The 17,044-nt window shown below is 40.8% G+C and overlaps 1 protein-coding gene across 2 annotated transcripts in view; it reads left to right on the forward strand.

The window, feature by feature from the left end:
- Positions 1-430: 430 nt before the first annotated feature.
- The window catches only part of SLAIN1 (SLAIN motif family member 1), a 50,696-nt gene continuing 34,082 nt past the window's right edge, over positions 431-17,044 (forward strand). For both annotated transcript variants that reach the window (XM_066313421.1, XM_066313423.1), the window contains exons 1-2: positions 431-944; positions 4,096-4,235. In XM_066313421.1, the coding sequence (XP_066169518.1) occupies positions 496-944; positions 4,096-4,235 (589 nt within the window). In that variant the 5' untranslated portion in view covers positions 431-495. The remainder of the gene's footprint in view (positions 945-4,095; positions 4,236-17,044) is intronic.

Below are 17,044 nucleotides of genomic sequence, written 5' to 3' on the forward strand. Positions count from 1 at the left end.
GCTGAATTAGCTCCTTTCAAGCCCAACAAAGCCTCTATTTGCGATTCCCATTCCCCTCACACTCTCAATCTGCATAATTACATCCCTGACACCAGCAGGCTCTAATTACACGGCTCGCGAGGGGCCGGCGCCCCGGGCCGGATCCCGCCCGCGGGCGGGGCGAGACGCGGCGGGGGGCACGGGGGAAGGCACTTTTCCTTCAACGCCCGGGGCTGCGCTCCGAGGTGGCCCCCGCCGCCCTTGCCCGGGGCTGGATGGCGGGGGCGCCGGGCGGCTCTTTGTTCCTGCCCAGTGCGTGTGCGCGTCGCTCGGGCTGCCGGAGTGGGAGTGGGAGTGGGAGTGGGTCCCGCCCTCGCCGCCGTTAACGGGAGGCGCAGGAGCGGCGGAGCGCGGCCGGGCGGGCCGCACGGCGCCCAGGGCCGGACCCCGGCAGCCGGGCGCTGCCCTCCGGCGGCGCGGCGGAGCAGGTGCCGGCGGCGGCGGCGGGCCGGCAGGATGGAGGCCGCCTTGCTGAAGCCGGCGATGATGGCGGAGGTGAAGGGGAGCGGCGCCGGCTCCGCCGTCAGCGCCGAGCTGGAGGTGAAGAAGCTGCAGGAGCTGGTGCGGAAGCTGGAGAAGCAGAACGAGCAGCTCCGGAGCCGCGCCGCCGCCGCCGCGGTGGCCCCGGGCCCGCCCAGCCCGCACCTGCTGCTGGCCCCGCCGCCGGCCCCGGGCGGGCTGCGCCCCGCCAGCCCCCCGGCCGCGGGCTCCCCGAGCTTGCCCAGCGCCGTGCCCGCCCTGCTGTGCCCGCCGGAGCCCCTCGCCTACTTCAAGCCCTCGCCCGGGCCGCCGGCCGCTGGCAGCGGGCAGGAAGGCGGCGGCGCTCCGGGGGCGGCGGCCACCGTGCTGGACGAGGTGGCGGTGCTGGAGCTGGAGGACGGCTGCGGAGAGGACGAGGATACATGGTACATGCGGCTCGGCCCTGCCCTGCTCCCCGCCCCGGCCCGGTTGCGGCTCGGCCCTGCCCTGCTCCCCGCCCCGGCCCGGTTGTGTCCCCCGGCCGGGCCTCCCGCAGCGGTCTCCCGGCTCTGATTAGCATTAGCCCCCGAATCCGCTTGATCTCCCTGCTTACGCTGAAATCTGCCTTTTTTTTTACATTTTAATTTTTATTTTTCCATCCCCTCCATCTCCCCTCCAGAGCGAGGGAGGGCCCCGTGTGCTCAGGTCGGGGTGTCGCCGCCCGGCGCGCCCAGGGCGCCGCGCCCTCCGCGGGGAGCGGGGCTCGTTCTCCGCCCCGAGGAACAGCGTTCAGATCTCAGCCTAGTTTCAGCCTCCTGTTTACATAAGGAATTAAAAATAGCGGAATTTCGTTCCGGGGAAGCCTTGATCTGAGCAGCGCTGCCTCCTCATCCTAAAATCTCTGCCGAATATTCTCCCATCTTCAGGGATTTGGGAGGGCTTTTGTCTTTTAGCCGTTGATCTAAATTGTGTGTCTTACGCGCCCACGGATCTGCGAAAGGCACGGCAGGGTGCCAGTAAATGCAGAAAATCAGAAATGAATAACGAGTGAATAAAGAAAAAAATTAAATCGACCTAGACGAATGGTTACACTCCCTTAAAAACAAACGCAAGGGGAGATTGCAGGGTAGAGATACAAGTAGATCAGTAAAGCTAGTGCCTCAAAACCTGTTTCAGCAACGTGGGCGAGCATCGTAGGGACAGTGCTGGAATACTATCTGGGCTGCGTAATCATGTGGAATGTCATTGATCCTCAGTTGTTTTGAAGCGTCAATAGCAATATAGAGATTATTTAAATAACAGTTTGGGAGTATCCATGTAAGCTTCTATGTAGCTTTCTTTTTTATGTGGTTAGTTTTTGAATCAAGCTAAAGTTAATACCAGATAAGAATAGAATGCAGTATAAAGAAGCTGAGATGTATTCAAACATACCTATTTTTGGTAGAAGATAAAATATTCAAAAATGAATCTAAATGTCAGAAATGTTTCTGATTGTTATATGTGCTTCCTGGTGCACAGTGTTGTGTTTCTGAAAATGGCTTTTGAAAATCATGTACAAATCGTGTGCGAATTTTTGTCAGCGTTGCTTTATTGTGCGTGGTTGGTCTGTGCAGGGATGGTTTGGGCTTGTCAGTCCAGACTTAAATCAAATTTTACATTGGTTCTGACTTCTAGCTTTCCTGACATTAAGGACTATCTAATTTGTTTGATAATGTCTTGTTAAACATAATGTTTACATTTTAGGGTGGTAGTCTGTCATAGTTTCTTTATGTGCCGTAGTGAAATTTCCAATTTGATTTCCTCCCTTGGAGCAATCCTAGATTTAGGGGCCAGAATATACCTTTATGTCACACGTATATGTGTCCACAGGCAGAATTTCATGACAGGGATTTGTTGACAAATTCATTCCACTAAGAGTGAGTTGTTTTAGCTGTTGAACGTTTTTAAGTCAAAGATAAATCTTCGTCATTGTCCATGAAAGGTCAGGCGTGTGATGCCAGTTGCTTGGGGCTTTTTTGTAATCTCAGTCTTTAAAGCAAACTGGTATGTGGAAAGCCAAAGCCTTCAGTGCATATCCTTGTTTTTTTGTTTTTGATTAGTAAGTTTACCCCTTAAATATCTTTATCTTTGGGTTTTTGTGTTTTGATTGCCTTTTTTTTTTTTTTTTTTTTTTTTTTTTTTTTGTTCTTGTTTTGGTTTTTTTTTTAAACTGCAGTTACCAAAAACCCCAAAACCAGCCAACCCTCTGGAACTGCAGAAAAGTCACTGCTTTGTAGTGTTCAGCTTTTTACAAGAAGATCTGATCATCAGTCCAGATGTTTAGCTTTTGAAGCACTTCTGCAGGTTATCTGGGTGTCTGAAAGCTTTTCTTTCCTTTGCTTTTTAGTTTTCTCAGTTTCATTTTTTACTGTGTGGTCAGAGAGTGCAGGAAGTCTGGGGAAATGAGTCCTCTCCTCAGAGCAATTCAATAGTTGATCTCTGCTGGGATTGCTGAGAGAGATAGCAATCACAGTGAGGATATTTATTCCTTGTGAACTGGGTAGACGGTGCTGATTGACTTCAAAGGCAGAAAACTCCACAGAGCAGACTCTGGAGAAAGGGTGTTCTGGTGGGACTTGGATAGCTCTTGAGTCAAAACTGTGAAAGTCAAAGGCTGCTGCTACCTGTTAGTGACCCCCTGAGGGACAAAATCCTGTTCAGTTTTTGCTCTTGCCTTTCACTCCCCCTTTGTACAGGCCAGATCCCATTACAGTCTGTGGAGTGTTTTTCTGGTGCCTAGAGAATCTGCCTCTGGGTGTCCCTGCCCCGTGGCTCAGAGGTGGCCAGGCCAGGGAGCTGTGTCAGTCTTGTCCAGCAGACAAGAATAGTTTGCTTCCTGGAAGATTTGCACTCTCCCAGGTGAATCGGCATCTGCTGTGCCTGCTAATCTGCCAGGGCAACAACAGCAACCCAGATCTTGGCCTCAAGAATTCTTCCATGAAATCTGCTTAAAAACCTGGTTTTCTAAGGTGGCAACTGATCAGTTGCCAACTCTTGTCTGAGAACGATGCACATACAACTACTTTTTTTGCGTATGTGTGGGTTTTTTTTCCTTTTCTGCTGATGTTGAAAATAGATTTTCAGTGTTTCTCATAAAATGTTTTTTAATCGTTACAAATATGGCTTGAACAACATCTGGTTTGTGTGGGAGAAGATAAAATCAGGTGCTAAAATTATCTAAATCTCCAATAAATATAAGTATAGGGAAAAGGAAGAGCACCTTTGGTGTGTTACAGCACCTGATATATTTGAACTTTGGAGAGTGCTAAAATTCAGACAATGGTACTGATTAGATGGAAACTTTTAATGTGGTATCTACTTGAACTTTGTTTGAACATGCCCGACCTGTAGAGTTGATACTTTGCCACCTATTTCTTTGAGGAGAGAAGAAAGAAAACAAATGTAAACTCTGCTTCAGGATATATTTCTTTTTATTAGATCTTCTCTTGCAGGGCTTTGGATGTTAAAATAATCAGTGATCTGATAGGAAAGTGAGATACAAAAGCCAACTTTGCAGTATTGCGTATCTTGCTGATACTTCTGTGTCTTTTGGTTAAGGTTGTACGTCTTGCCTACCAAGACTCATGCTACTCGAGAGAAATCACTGAGTCCTCTGCAGTGGTGCAGGCGTGTTCTGGATCATCCAACTCCTGAAATAGAAGCTGCAAAACGTTCCCTATGCTTTAGATTGGAGCAAGGTAATCTTACTTTTGTTATTTTGTTATTAGGAGGTTGGCATTTTTGGTCTGGTGTTTCACTCCTCTTGAGAATTTTCACAATTTACCAGGCTTTACACATGGCAGACATGCACATTCATATGTATGCAAGTCTTCCTTCATTACGTAAATGCTAACAAATGGTTGGGTTTTTTTTGTTTCTGATCATGCGGTTTTTAAAGTACTCTCCTCCTTTGTTAGCCATTTTTTTCCTGCTGCACGACCTGTTGTTCTAACTTGTAAGTTTTCATCTATGGCTTAAAATAGAGGACCTCCTGGCAAGGAAATACTGATGCTAACTTTACTGTTGGTTTATCTGTTGAGGTTTGAAAAAGGATGCTTTTCATTTTCTTTGTAGTCAAAATTATCATGAGGCTATGATCTTTAAAGGCATATTTGTCAACATCTAATGTAGTGTCAGAACTTTGCTAAGCATAGCACACACCAAGAAGAGCTGTAACTTGGCTTCAGTGCTATTTTGTTGGCCTCTCGTAATCTCTGGTACTGGAATCCGTCTGATGGTTGGTCAGCGCTGGTGAACTTGTGGAGTTCTCTGTATGCTCTAACTTTTGGTTTAAATAAATACCAGACTTTATTTACTTTCTTACTGTCTGGGATCTCCTCAAGATTGTATTAAATGTTGTTGAAGAAGCAATTAGAGGAAGATACTAAGGTTTATAACTCATCAGGAAAGAAGAAGAGAAAGAACAATACAGGAACATGACAGAAGGAGGAATAAAGCTAATGAAAGCATGAACATATGGCTGTATAAGTTAGCTACAGCTGTCATTAAGAGAGATTGAGCATGTTCTTATATGCTTTGGAGGATGTGGCTAGCTGTGGATCCAAAATCAGGCATTTAGCTGAATCAGGCTCTGAAGGCATCAGCCTCTTTGCATTGACTATAAAAGATGCTACAATGATCATTGATCTAGGAGTATTTATTTGAGCTTATTTGCCTCAAGTTAGGTGGACAAGCTGTGGTTCCTATATCGGCAATCACCCAATCTGATTTTAGGGTGGACTTTGTTAATTTGGTACCTGAGTTCAGGAGTCTGTAGGGTGAGCTGAGTATCATGTTTGACTGGCAATGGAAGTTTTGTGTGTAGAGTCAGAGGAATCAGGGCAGCTGCTCAGGTGACAAGATTTAGGTGTTGACTGTAGAATAGTTCCCTGGAGTCCCCTGACAGTAATGGGTGCTCGGCACTCAACCCCATGTACTCACCTGAAGGTGCATCTGTGTGGAGTTGGGCATTCAACAATGGAGTGCAGTCTGCTGTGGAAGCTCTTTTTCGATTGCCCCGCATACATAGCTAGTGCCCTTTGAGATTGCGTGTTGCCCTGTTTTCTGTTCAGGTCAGATGCAGACCTTCCAGAAGGTCCTGTGCTTTTACTGTCTTTTAATGATACCTTGGCCTCCCCAAGGGCCTCTCAGGTGGGCAGGCACATCCGAGTATGGACAGTGGAGTCAAGCCTGTAATGTCAGTGTAGAAGCGAGAGGACTGCATGACCTGTTTTTGCCCTTAAAAGGATTTATTTCATTTGAATAGGCAATAAAGGTTTCCAATTAAAATCACTCTATGGTTATCAGTTCAGTGTCTCTCTGCAGAAGTCACAGCAAATGACATATGTCACTGAGTTACGTTGACAATGAGTTACTCTGATCCGTATGTTCTGCTGATGGTGATTGGCTCATGAGTTTCCTGAGCTCTGTAAAAAGTTTCTGAGAAATTGTATGTCATTAATAAAACCTGTTATGGGAGCAGTATGTTCAGGGAGGGAATAGACTTGTGCTTATACTGCAGCAATTCTTTGGTAAACGTACTTTAATTAATAACTCAGTTAAGACCTGATTAACACTTGTATTTCTAAATGTTTTCTTTTAGGACCTGTACCTTTTAAGTAATACATAATAAGCAAATGTCATCCTTCTTAGTGTTAAATTTTCAGAAGTTGGTTTCACTGTATTTATTTATTCCTTAGTTTTTCAACCAGATGTGAGAGACTTTTAAACATCTAATAATTTGGTTTTTGAAGTACAGCAAACTTTCTGTAACCTGACTTGTGTATGTTTTGTTTTGCAGTGCACTTCATCAGTAATATACATATTTAAATATGTACACATAATCCATCCAGATTTTATAAGTGACTCACTAAGTATGACATTCTTCTTTTCTGGTACTGAAGTTTCAAACTTTGTACTTCTAAATTGAATGGTGTTTTCCCCTTTTAGCCATACGCCTTGCAAGGGCATTTTCATGGTATTTTGAAATCCAGTTGTGGTCTTCTGCTTGCCTCTCAATCAATGGTTAGCACTAAAGTACTTGAGAACTATTAAATGAGTAGTCAGAAAACATTTATAGTGTACCAGAGAGTGCCTTCTGAAATGGCTTATCAGTAGAATTCGCTTAGTGCATGGTGCATTAGCCAAAAATTAAACCAGTTTAGTTGTTACAGCTCTTTAGACATCAGAGTGCACATGGAAATAAAAAGCAGTAAAAATTGATTTTTGACTGCAAAGTCAGCATATCTGAGTAAGTTCATGCAGAGAGAAGAGCTGTGAGGGGAAAAAAAAATAAAAATATGTCGGTCTTACTTTTGAGTTGTAACTAATTCCTGTTCTCTTGCTCAGATTTTTTTAATCCTGCCTTCATTTATTTCTGCTCATGTGAATTTTTCTTACTACATTTCATTTTCATTAAAGTTTTTATTTCGTTTTTGAAATGTCCCAGCATTAGGATATTTCATAACAAGTCTGAAAGTCTTGTGAGAGACTTCTGCAAGCACAGTCCCAGGCAGTGAAATAGTCAAACAGCTATGTAGTCTTCCAGGCCAGAAAATTACTTGAAGGGTGGTATTTTCTTTCACTTAGCTGTGCTCACCAGCCTGTTTCTGATCTAATGAAAATGACTGTTTTGAGTATTTCATGGTGGAAGTTAAGAATTCATCTTTGCATAAATCTTTAAGGTTTATTATAAGCGCAGAAGTGGTCTCCAGCAGATGGTTCTTCTGTGAACCACTTTGAGAACTTGGGCAAGCTTCTCAACATTCCTCTGGTCTAGCACTAAGTAGGTAAAGCTTTTATAATGTTTATAATGAACTAGGCTTATTATAAACCCTGTTTCTGTGGATTAAGCATGCTAGCTTTAAGGAGGATGAAAGTTACATTTAACCTCTGATGATACGATCTTTTCTTGGAATCATTCCCTTTTTCCATGAGCAATTACAATGTTGAGGTAATGTTTGTTGTTTGTTTGAGTTCTATCTGTGTGGGCTGGACCAGATCACATCTTTCTTCTTACTCTTTGTCAGTTATCTTTTGTTTGAAACTGTTCTGGTCTTTTACGTTTACAGCAGTTCTCCATATATTGTAGGGTCCGTTATCTTGCTGTTTGGATTTTAATCTTGGCTGTCTATTTTATTTTTTTAGGTTAATTGAACAGGGCCACCTAGCAGTCTTAATGGTGTGGTAGAGCCTCTTCCATGATTTCTTGGCAGTAATTGAAGATATTGGGACATGCATTAAGTTCAGTGAGCAGAGAGATCAGCTAGTAGACTTCCTAGCTGATGCAGATGGCTATAACCCCTCTGAAATTCGGGAGGTGGTGGTGACTGACACCCTGGCTGAAGATACCCTGCCTAACTTCGTTTCTGCAAAAAGCTCTGAGGCAGACAGGTGGAAAAACTGAGGGCTTAAGAAGCTTAGCAAGGAGTCAGTCTGTAGGAGCTCAGCTTTTATGCAGGACTTCAAAGGGTAACTCATCCAATTCAGCCTTCCTTATAGGAACCTCCTCTTTAATGGGCAATATGAAATACTGGCTAGATTCAGAATTTGGCTTGGATGAGTTCTTATTCAGAAATGTAATTTCAGATCTTTAAGAACAGTAGGCAGCTGAAGTAGGTTTCACAATTGGCTACAGTAGTTTAAAAGAGGTAAACTCTGTTTTCTTTCCTAAAGTATTATTAAGCTTCAGGATGGATGCTGTTATGTCACCTGTGGCTGACAAGATACGTTGTGAAACAGATCCATTACAGTTTCTTTCCATTGCTTATGATTCCACAAAACAAAAGATTCTCATTAGAAGAATTTTATTTGTTGCTGTGCTGGATCCCAATATTAAACATTAGTTAAGGTTGATACCCAAACATACATTATAACGAGAAAAAAAAACTGGGAGGAGACCAAACAAAATTACTTATTTTGGCAGTGTATACTGTGTTCTTTTTACCTGTTAAAAAAAAAAAAAATCTAGTAGGTTATAGCTGGTAGGGCCCCAGGCAGAAGGTTTTACCTGGATGTCTAACTTGGGCTTATGCAGGAAGAAGCAGTGTTCTCCCCCTTATCTTAACTCTATTCCACTTTCCATGGGTTCATAGTGCAACAATTTATATTGAGTCTTTAACATATGGAATACACTTCAATTGTTAAAAACCAATGTCATAGGGAACTTCTGTGCTATAGTCTGTTGATACCAGAAACAAACAGAAAATACTGTAAGTGAACAAAAATCTTTATGTTGTATGCTTGGGCTGGATCCGGTGATGAAACAAGGGCAAGGAGGATTTTGGTTTGTTTTTTTTTTTTTTTCCCTCAACTAGATTTATTAGATATAATTTTATTTGCTGTTCATTGATGGATCAGATATGTATGTTGTGATACTCATAACTGGATTAATAAAATTTCATATGGCTTTCTTGCTCATATGTAATACAGGTTAGTTCTGTGTAAAATGCTTTTGAGGCAGGAAATAATAATGTGCAGAGGGTTACAGATGGTTGTTGTTTCCAAATAAAATGTCTAAAGCTCTAGACAGAAGGAAGAAAGTGGCATGAGAGGTTTGCTTCCTTTTTGTGTATGTTTCTGATAATAAAAAAATATAAACAACTGTAGCTCTTATCCATATCTTAGCACCTTTTGAGGAATGTGATATCTTGGAGGTCAGGCTGTTTAAGCATCTTCTGCTGCGGTACAAGTGTAGTGCTTGAAGTGCACCTATGCATGCACAGCAGTTACTTCCTAATGGATTTCATTTATTTGAAGTAATTTGTTGTAACAGCTGCATAATTACAAGCACTTCTTAGAGGTTTTGTGAATACTGATATCTGGATTTTCTAGCACAGCTGCTGAGGACTTGTGTATTTAATTTGGAAGAACTCAGGTTTGATACTCAACTTGCATTTGAAACAGAATATTTCTCTCTATCACTGTAACATTGCTACTCTGCAAGTTCACTTGAAGATAGAAGTGTTTAGTTTAAAGCCCTTATGGCAACAAATGCATAGAAGATCAGACACTTAACTTTTGATTAATGTCAGAGATATCTCTTGCCTTTTTACTACAGCTCTTCAGTGTGATTTCTACTTTTTATTAAATTGCAACCTACATACTATTTAAGATTTTAATCGTATTTGGGGATTGATTGTTGCGCAGCTCAATTATTTGCCTTGAATAGAGTTCTGGTTATCAATATACTTACAAGAGGAAGCTGAGTTCTGAAGTGTCTGCAGATGTAGAGAGGTGGTGTTAGATCTTGCCTCAGTTGAGAAGACACCCATCCCATTTTAAAGTGTGGGGTTTTTTTAATCCATGCTGACTATTGAGCTGGGATTGTCATCTCATTATGAGTGGTTAAACAGCTAGAAACACTTAAATTTCATGTGAGGATTTCAGTAGGTTTATTCTTATTTAAAGTAACTTACACTCACAATGTAAATTCAAAGCCTGTAATGCAGTGTGTCTAAAAACAAGAGAAATATTATGAACACTGCTTTATGCTAAAAGTATGGGCACATTTAGTGTTACCTAGCAGAGTACTAATCCCTGGGTTGGCTTCTGAAGTGTGCAACTACTTTTCTGTATAGAAATTGAAAAGAAACCTAAGTTTTAATAATTGACTTGCGGGCATTTGGAAGCTTATCCTCTGGAGATATTTTTTCTATTGAAATGAGGACCTTTTCAAAACTGGACTGTTCTGAATGCTGTACTGCATTTTTGCTTCTGATAATCTTACATGTCTTGCTCACTGTTTGTTAGTCTCCAAATTATTGTTACAGCTTTTGGCTTTCATGTTGTCTTTCTTTCACAGTCTGTTTTTGATGTCTGCAGAAGAGAGCTGGAGATAACATTTCAGAATGCAGACAAGTGTGATAGAGGTAGCATTGCTTCTTCACTAAAAGGTTTACTTCTGTATTTTCACTTTCAGGGGCACTTTGGTTCTTCACAATATTGCATCTTTTGGGAAGCTTTTGTTCACACTGGGGTGTGTGTCATTTTGTGTGTTTTTATGCCATGATCCTTAAGTGTCTTTTGATTGGTTATTTCTGGGATATAGTCTACAGTCCTGTAAATATATCATGCAGTCTTCCTTCTTGGCAATGCCTTGTGTTTTAATATATTAGAAGAAAGTTGGTTATTTGCAGTTTCTTTCCTAAGTGTTCCACATTTCAGCATCTCTGTTCATGTTTCATGGAAATAAGACATTTACACCAATCATTTGCTTTTACCTAAGGGTTTTTGCAAGCGCTCTTGTAATAAAATAAAATCCTTTTTACTCTACCTGGTAATGAAATATAGACAGTAAGCTCTAATCTGAATACTTGTGGGGCAGAAGCATTCACAGATTTACTTGATCTTTTTTGTGGTGCAAGGCAGAAGGTGAGTTAGTACAAATGTTAAAAACCTAGGAGTTTAAAAACAAAATTCCTGAGTGTTCCATTCTTTTTTCCCTTCATGAACTTTTTAAAAAATACTATTATCTTAATTTTACTTCTTGTTGTAAGATTTTTAATTACAGAAAACAGTTTCTTGGGGAATATTTGCCCTTAGTGCCGTTGCTGAGCTATTCTAAAAGTCTTTTTGCATGTGGATTTATCGCAGTAATGGAATGCTTCACTGAAAGCTTCACGTTTAAAAAGTGCAATGGGAAAAAAAGTAGTAAAAGTATGCCTGTGGGACAAAAAAAATTTTTGTCAGCGGAGAATAGTTGCAACTTTGGTAGTTGCTGTTTTGAAAAGATTTGCAGCATTTAAAGATTACATTTTTGGTAATGTTAAAGGAATTAAGTCACAAAGTGTACTGCAACAAGTGTTGCAGTATGAAACATTGTTTTGTATGATGGGAGTATTTGGCTGTATGAGGTCATGGAAAGCTAATATGGGGTAACAGTTTTTAAAATAACATTGAGCATAGCATTTTTTAATCTATTTTATGTATTTTTTTTAATCTATTCTCTTGTGTTACTAAAGAGGTTTTGGATGATGTTCACTGGTGAATTCGGACCACCATTACCACTTCTACAATGTGAAATACCTGTTAACCAAGTCTGCACAGCTGTCTGAGCTCAGAATGGCCCTGCTTAATAACACCAGAGAAATCTGTATGAAAGCAAGATTTTGGGAGAGCTTTTTGCTTGAAAGTGGATGGCTGTTTGCTCAACTTAGCCAACCCTGTCTGCCCCTCTAATGCTGAGGGAGCGATTGCGCTTGCAGTCTGACTTGGAACAAACAAGTTCTCCTACTCCTGGAAAGAAAGTCAGCTTCTCTGCATTGTCTCTTCCTGTTAGGTAATACCAAGTACCACTGTTGATTTTGCTGCCTATCCTCTATTAATTCAGAGTGAGGAGACTTGTACTTGAAGTGCACAATTCTAAAATGGTTACTCAGAGAGTCAGAGGTGGATAACTTTGACGGTACCCTCATGCAGTCAGATAAATTCCTCTGTAAAGGTTGATGAGTTGTGTCCTCTGCTGCATAAGAGGGATCAGTTGTTTTTATTTTTAGTTTTGTCTGTAGTTGATGGAGGATAGATTCTTTCTGAGTTAATTAAGTATGGATAAGGATTTGTAACTAAATATTATGCATGATTTCACTGAACCTTAGTCATTTAAGCTAGATACCTGGGAGAAGCTGTCTGTCCACTGATTCTGAAGAAGCCAAAAGACAGTCCACTCAGCCATCCCCTAAGCAGTTGTGTGAACTGAGTCTGGAGATAGTAATTTCTCTCCACTAATTAGAGAAAAACCTTGGAGTACTTAGCATCAGAAGGATTTGAATACAATACTACTTTATATTTTTAACAAGTTTTGAATACCCTCCATATTTTGCAAGAATAATCCTGATGCCTTTCATTCAGAGATGGTTTCTCATTGTCTCCTGTTTCTTCAGTCATGGCACTTCTGACCTTGTTTGTAATCATTTGTTTAGAAGCTAAGCTCATCCTCCAAAACGAGGACACAGGATGCTTCAGGATTTTTTTGTGTTTTCACATACCTAGTAGTTAGCTGTATCTTGTTATGAAAGGCACAAAAATTCTGTTCCACAATCCAATCATTGGTGAAATGGTGTAAATTCTATTGTTGTGTCTGCTAGTCTTAAATTAGATACATGGGATATTGCTTTGTGTTGCATCTGTATCACAGAGGGACATCTGTGTAATTGAATCATCCTTGGAAATACATTTTGTGGCTCAATTTCCAGCTTCACAGATGGGACTGTTCCTCGTGTGTCTGACTGTAAGGACTTTGTTGTTTGGTCTTGGGTATCTATGTGAATTCACAGAACATGTAATGGTCCAGGTTTGTTCCACCTAATTTTAGGTTTGTGTCTAGTAAATACACAGTTTAAGGTTCAGCCACTTTGACTGTGATCCATTGGTCTTAGTGAGCATGCCAAGCATAACTCTTGCATCCTTGAGGTGTCTAGGTGGGCAGATGGCTATGATACAGGATCTGAACAACAGGCTCACTGAACTGGACCAGCTGAAGCACTTGAAATGTCATTACACTGTGGTTTTAGATGACTGAATCATGTCCTTGCTGTTTTATGCTGGATTGGTTCTGCTCCAGACTGAAGGTGTTAAAATGAGGCTGTCTGCAAGTAGGCCCTTCTGTGTGTATATATGCATTGTTTTTTCTGTTTAGAATTGCTTTCTACACATAAGAAAATACAATATGCACTTCATATTGATGCTGTCATTTCACAGAAAAATTACCAGTATGCAAGGAAGCAAGTGCAGGATCATTCACGTGGTAAAAAGTATCCCATCTGCAAGTTAACTAAGTAATATTAGCTGTTCACTACTTGATTTAAAATCACTTGAAAATCTTGTGAAGATTCGTGTCAGAAGTTAAGAAGTTAAGCTTTTAGGGCTAGGGGCTCTAATTTGTTTTACGCTTAGGAGTGGCTCATATACTGTAGCTCCAGTTTCATTGGCCTCAAGGTCCTACCCCAGAGCACACTTAATAAAAGAGTAGAATTTAATAATAGGTCTTTAGAATTTGCATCTGGTATGAATGGTACCATATATATTTTGATTTTTTTTAATTTTATTTTATTTTAGAGGTAGTTGGCAGTTGATGTATTTGTGACTTTTGTCTTTAGGCAGTTTTTTCTTCATAATATGTTTGAAGTTCGCTGTGAGTGCAGGGCAGGGTTTTGTGGCCTCCTGTTATGTGGGTGGTAGCAACTGAGTCATCTGGTGTGTTGTTGCCTCCAGGTATGTAGGATTTGGCTCAGCATCCCGACATCCCAATGACCTTTCTTCCTAAAAGTCCTGCACATCCTTCAAGCGGCTCTGTGAAATGCTAGCAAACCTCCTCTAAGTTTTTTGTTTCTCCTGCCTAATCCATAGGAAAGGCAGAATACAGAGTGATTTGCAGGCCAAAATGAAACGGCATGGTGGAGTGGCAGAATCTTGGCTTCAGCCTGTTCCTCTATGGTGTCGTGTATTACAGTTGTATAGCCAGTGTTCAGACTGCCTCATGATTGTTTCTTAACGTCTTTTGAAACACTGAGTGTGAAATACTTCACTAATGGATCCTTATTTATAAATAATAAAAACACCCAATTCAGTTTGTAAGTAGGCACATATGTTCTTGTTGTTTTGGACATAGTCCAAAAATATTTTACCTGTTCTTGGTTTATGTGGATGCTAATAAATCTAAAATAATTACTTGGAAGAAAAACAATGTTTCTTTATAGAGAAGCTTGAAAAAACAGCTCAAACTATCTTGTCCAAGCCCATTCTTGCTTATTTTGTGGACATGACAGGCTCTGGTGATGGAAACATGTAAAAGATGCTGCAGAATGCCTTTTATTCGAACTGTAAGACAGGGCAGAAGGATGCTGCAGCAGTGTAATAGTCGTACTGATGGTGCTTCTGCAGTTTGTGTGCTTTTGACTCCTCTCTGTGTGCCCACTCTCATGCTTTCCCTGTTGTACCATGCTGTTGGGTGATACTGTACTCCTCTCTCCTCCTCTGCCAGTTTATACCTGTGTTGCTTGTTAGTGAGGAGCAAAGAATGCCTCTTTGTTAAATGCCTGTACAGTTCTTGGTGCAGTGTACATCTGGGAGGTACTCACAAGGCAAAGTTTACTTAAGGAGTTTCCCTTGAGATACCTGAAATCACCCCAGGGAAGCTTAAATGTAGGAATGTGCTCTGAGTTAGTGTCAGGAGACATTGGTCTTTCTCAGGGGAATCTGAAGAGGCTGGTTGGCATAGCATAAAAGTTGTTGCAGAAGCTCTAACCCTCATGACAGTAATGATAATGGTATCTATATCAAACATCTCTATGTCACTTTACCTGCTTTCCTAGTGTAGCAATTTTTTCGTTAGTGCTTCTTAATTTGACTGGAGGTTGGTGTTGAATCTTAAATCTGTGTGAGGATACATATTCTGAATATGTTATTATATTGGGACGTCAGTTAAACCTCTATTAGAACTTATCTTCATCATAAACTCTAATGATTTTTATCCTGTATGGTGTTTTAAAAATATGAAAAAATCTATTTCACAGGTGCTTTTATTTTTCAAGTGTTTTCTGTATTTTCTCTGCTTTTGGTAATAGTGTTAACAGTTTCTCATGATAATCACATAACTGTGGCACCTGCTATATTTATCCAAAAGCCACAGGGCTCCTGGAGGGTAAGTGCTGCTTTTGACCTCGATTTGAGCCTAAGATTTAGCTTTTTCAGTCTGCCTCAATATAGGCAGCAGATGTGCTTGAACAAAGAAGAGGGAGTGTGGCATCTTGGAATGGTATTGGAGTAAATTGAGCCCTCTGGTAAAAGCCTCTTGCTGGAAATTTAACCTGTGACTACAGATGGCAAGTAGATACAGTTTTAGGGGGAGCTATAGTGTTTGTATGGGTGTTGCTGGGATGCAGAGGAATTTCAGTACTAAACAGTAACAATAGGAAAAATGGAAGCTAGGGTTGATCTTGGACTAATTGGACTAATTCTATATTTTCTGTCTTTTCATCTTATCATAAATGATCAAGAGAGTTACATCCCAGTAGGCACATATATTTAGAATCTACCTGGCATGTAATAAAGATCTTAAACTGTTAGGAGAAGGATGGGAAATTGTCCTTCTGTGAGTCTGTTTTTAACAGAATGGATTCCTCACCCTTTATGCTTCTCTGTTTTGCTGATGGTAATGCAACAAAGAAAAAAAGAATCATGTTAGCTACCAGAAAAATTAAATTTAGGAAATTTAATTACGTATTTTTAACTGTATTTTTCCTCCAGCAACTTGTTCAGAGCAAAAATACACCTTTGATTCAAGTTCTTGCTACCATGTCTGATTAGCAGTATAACACATGTCCATTTAGGAGAAGTGTTGCACATCCTGTGTGGCATGTGGCATCTTTTATTAACTGGAGTTACCATCCCAGAAGAGTCCACTAAGCAGTTCATAGTAGCATTTTTTTTATACTAGTGCAGTGTATAGACTAAATGAATAGTACATTTTCAGCGTGAGAGTACCTTGTGAAGTAGTTGAGCTCTGATCTGCATAGGGAGTTAACTAATGCCTGTTCTTTAAATCACAAAGAGAAGTCTTGCTCTTCATAGCAGAGGAGCCCCCTAAGGATGGACTTAGAGAGTGAAAGGTCAAAGGCACCTTTCATCTTCATTCATTTTGTCAATAGCAGCTGAGCTCTTCTTGAAATACATTCAGTGTTTTTTAAAAATAAAATTGTCTATATGGTGATTGAATGTTTGTCTTGATTGTTACATAGTTGTGATTTGATCTTAATTTGTTTTTATGCAATGGTACTGTTACTGCTGTCTTCTCCTATCACTTGTTCAAGTTCCAAGACCAATGCAGCAGAAGGGGAGTCTGTCCAGTAGAGTTCTCTGGGATTGCTGTGATTGCAATGACTCAGCACCTACGACTTCAAGGAATCGAAATTGCAAAGCAGCTACTACTTTCTAAGGACTGAGAAGATTTCTAAAAGAGTGGATGAATTGCTATCCGTGGGGTTTTAAATCTGCTGTTGGCTGACTGAAGTGGGGGTGTCTAACATAGTTTTAAGTGAGTGGGAGATGGCATTTTGGCACCAAAAAAAGCCTGATTAGATTAACTGGTTTTGAAAACATGCCTCCTCCTCAGGATGAAGTTAAGAAAATACCCTAAGACTCATAATTTTTTGCTATGTAGAGAGTAGCTTGCTGATGAGATAAAATGTTCTCATGTTCTTTGTAGCCTTGAAGGGTACAGGGTATATTCAGGCACACAGAAGACCTTGTACCTTCTTGTTGTGTTACCAAAACATAAGTACCTAAGAGTTGATCCTGTCAATGCACACAGCCTGTCTACACTCTGCAGGGTATGCCAAGCAGCCTAGCTCCAATATATCCACACAGTGCAGTGCTGTATGGATAATACATGTGGCTGTAGCTGTAGCTGGGATCCAACGTGAATGAATCTCATGAGATACTTCTTGTATTTCAGATTTCTATTTACCATATCTGCCTCTCTGTGTGTTAAAAATTGTTAAATGTGCTATAA

This window comes from Sylvia atricapilla, chromosome 2, assembly GCF_009819655.1.
Source record: "Sylvia atricapilla isolate bSylAtr1 chromosome 2, bSylAtr1.pri, whole genome shotgun sequence".
NCBI classification, from domain to species: domain Eukaryota; kingdom Metazoa; phylum Chordata; class Aves; order Passeriformes; family Sylviidae; genus Sylvia; species Sylvia atricapilla.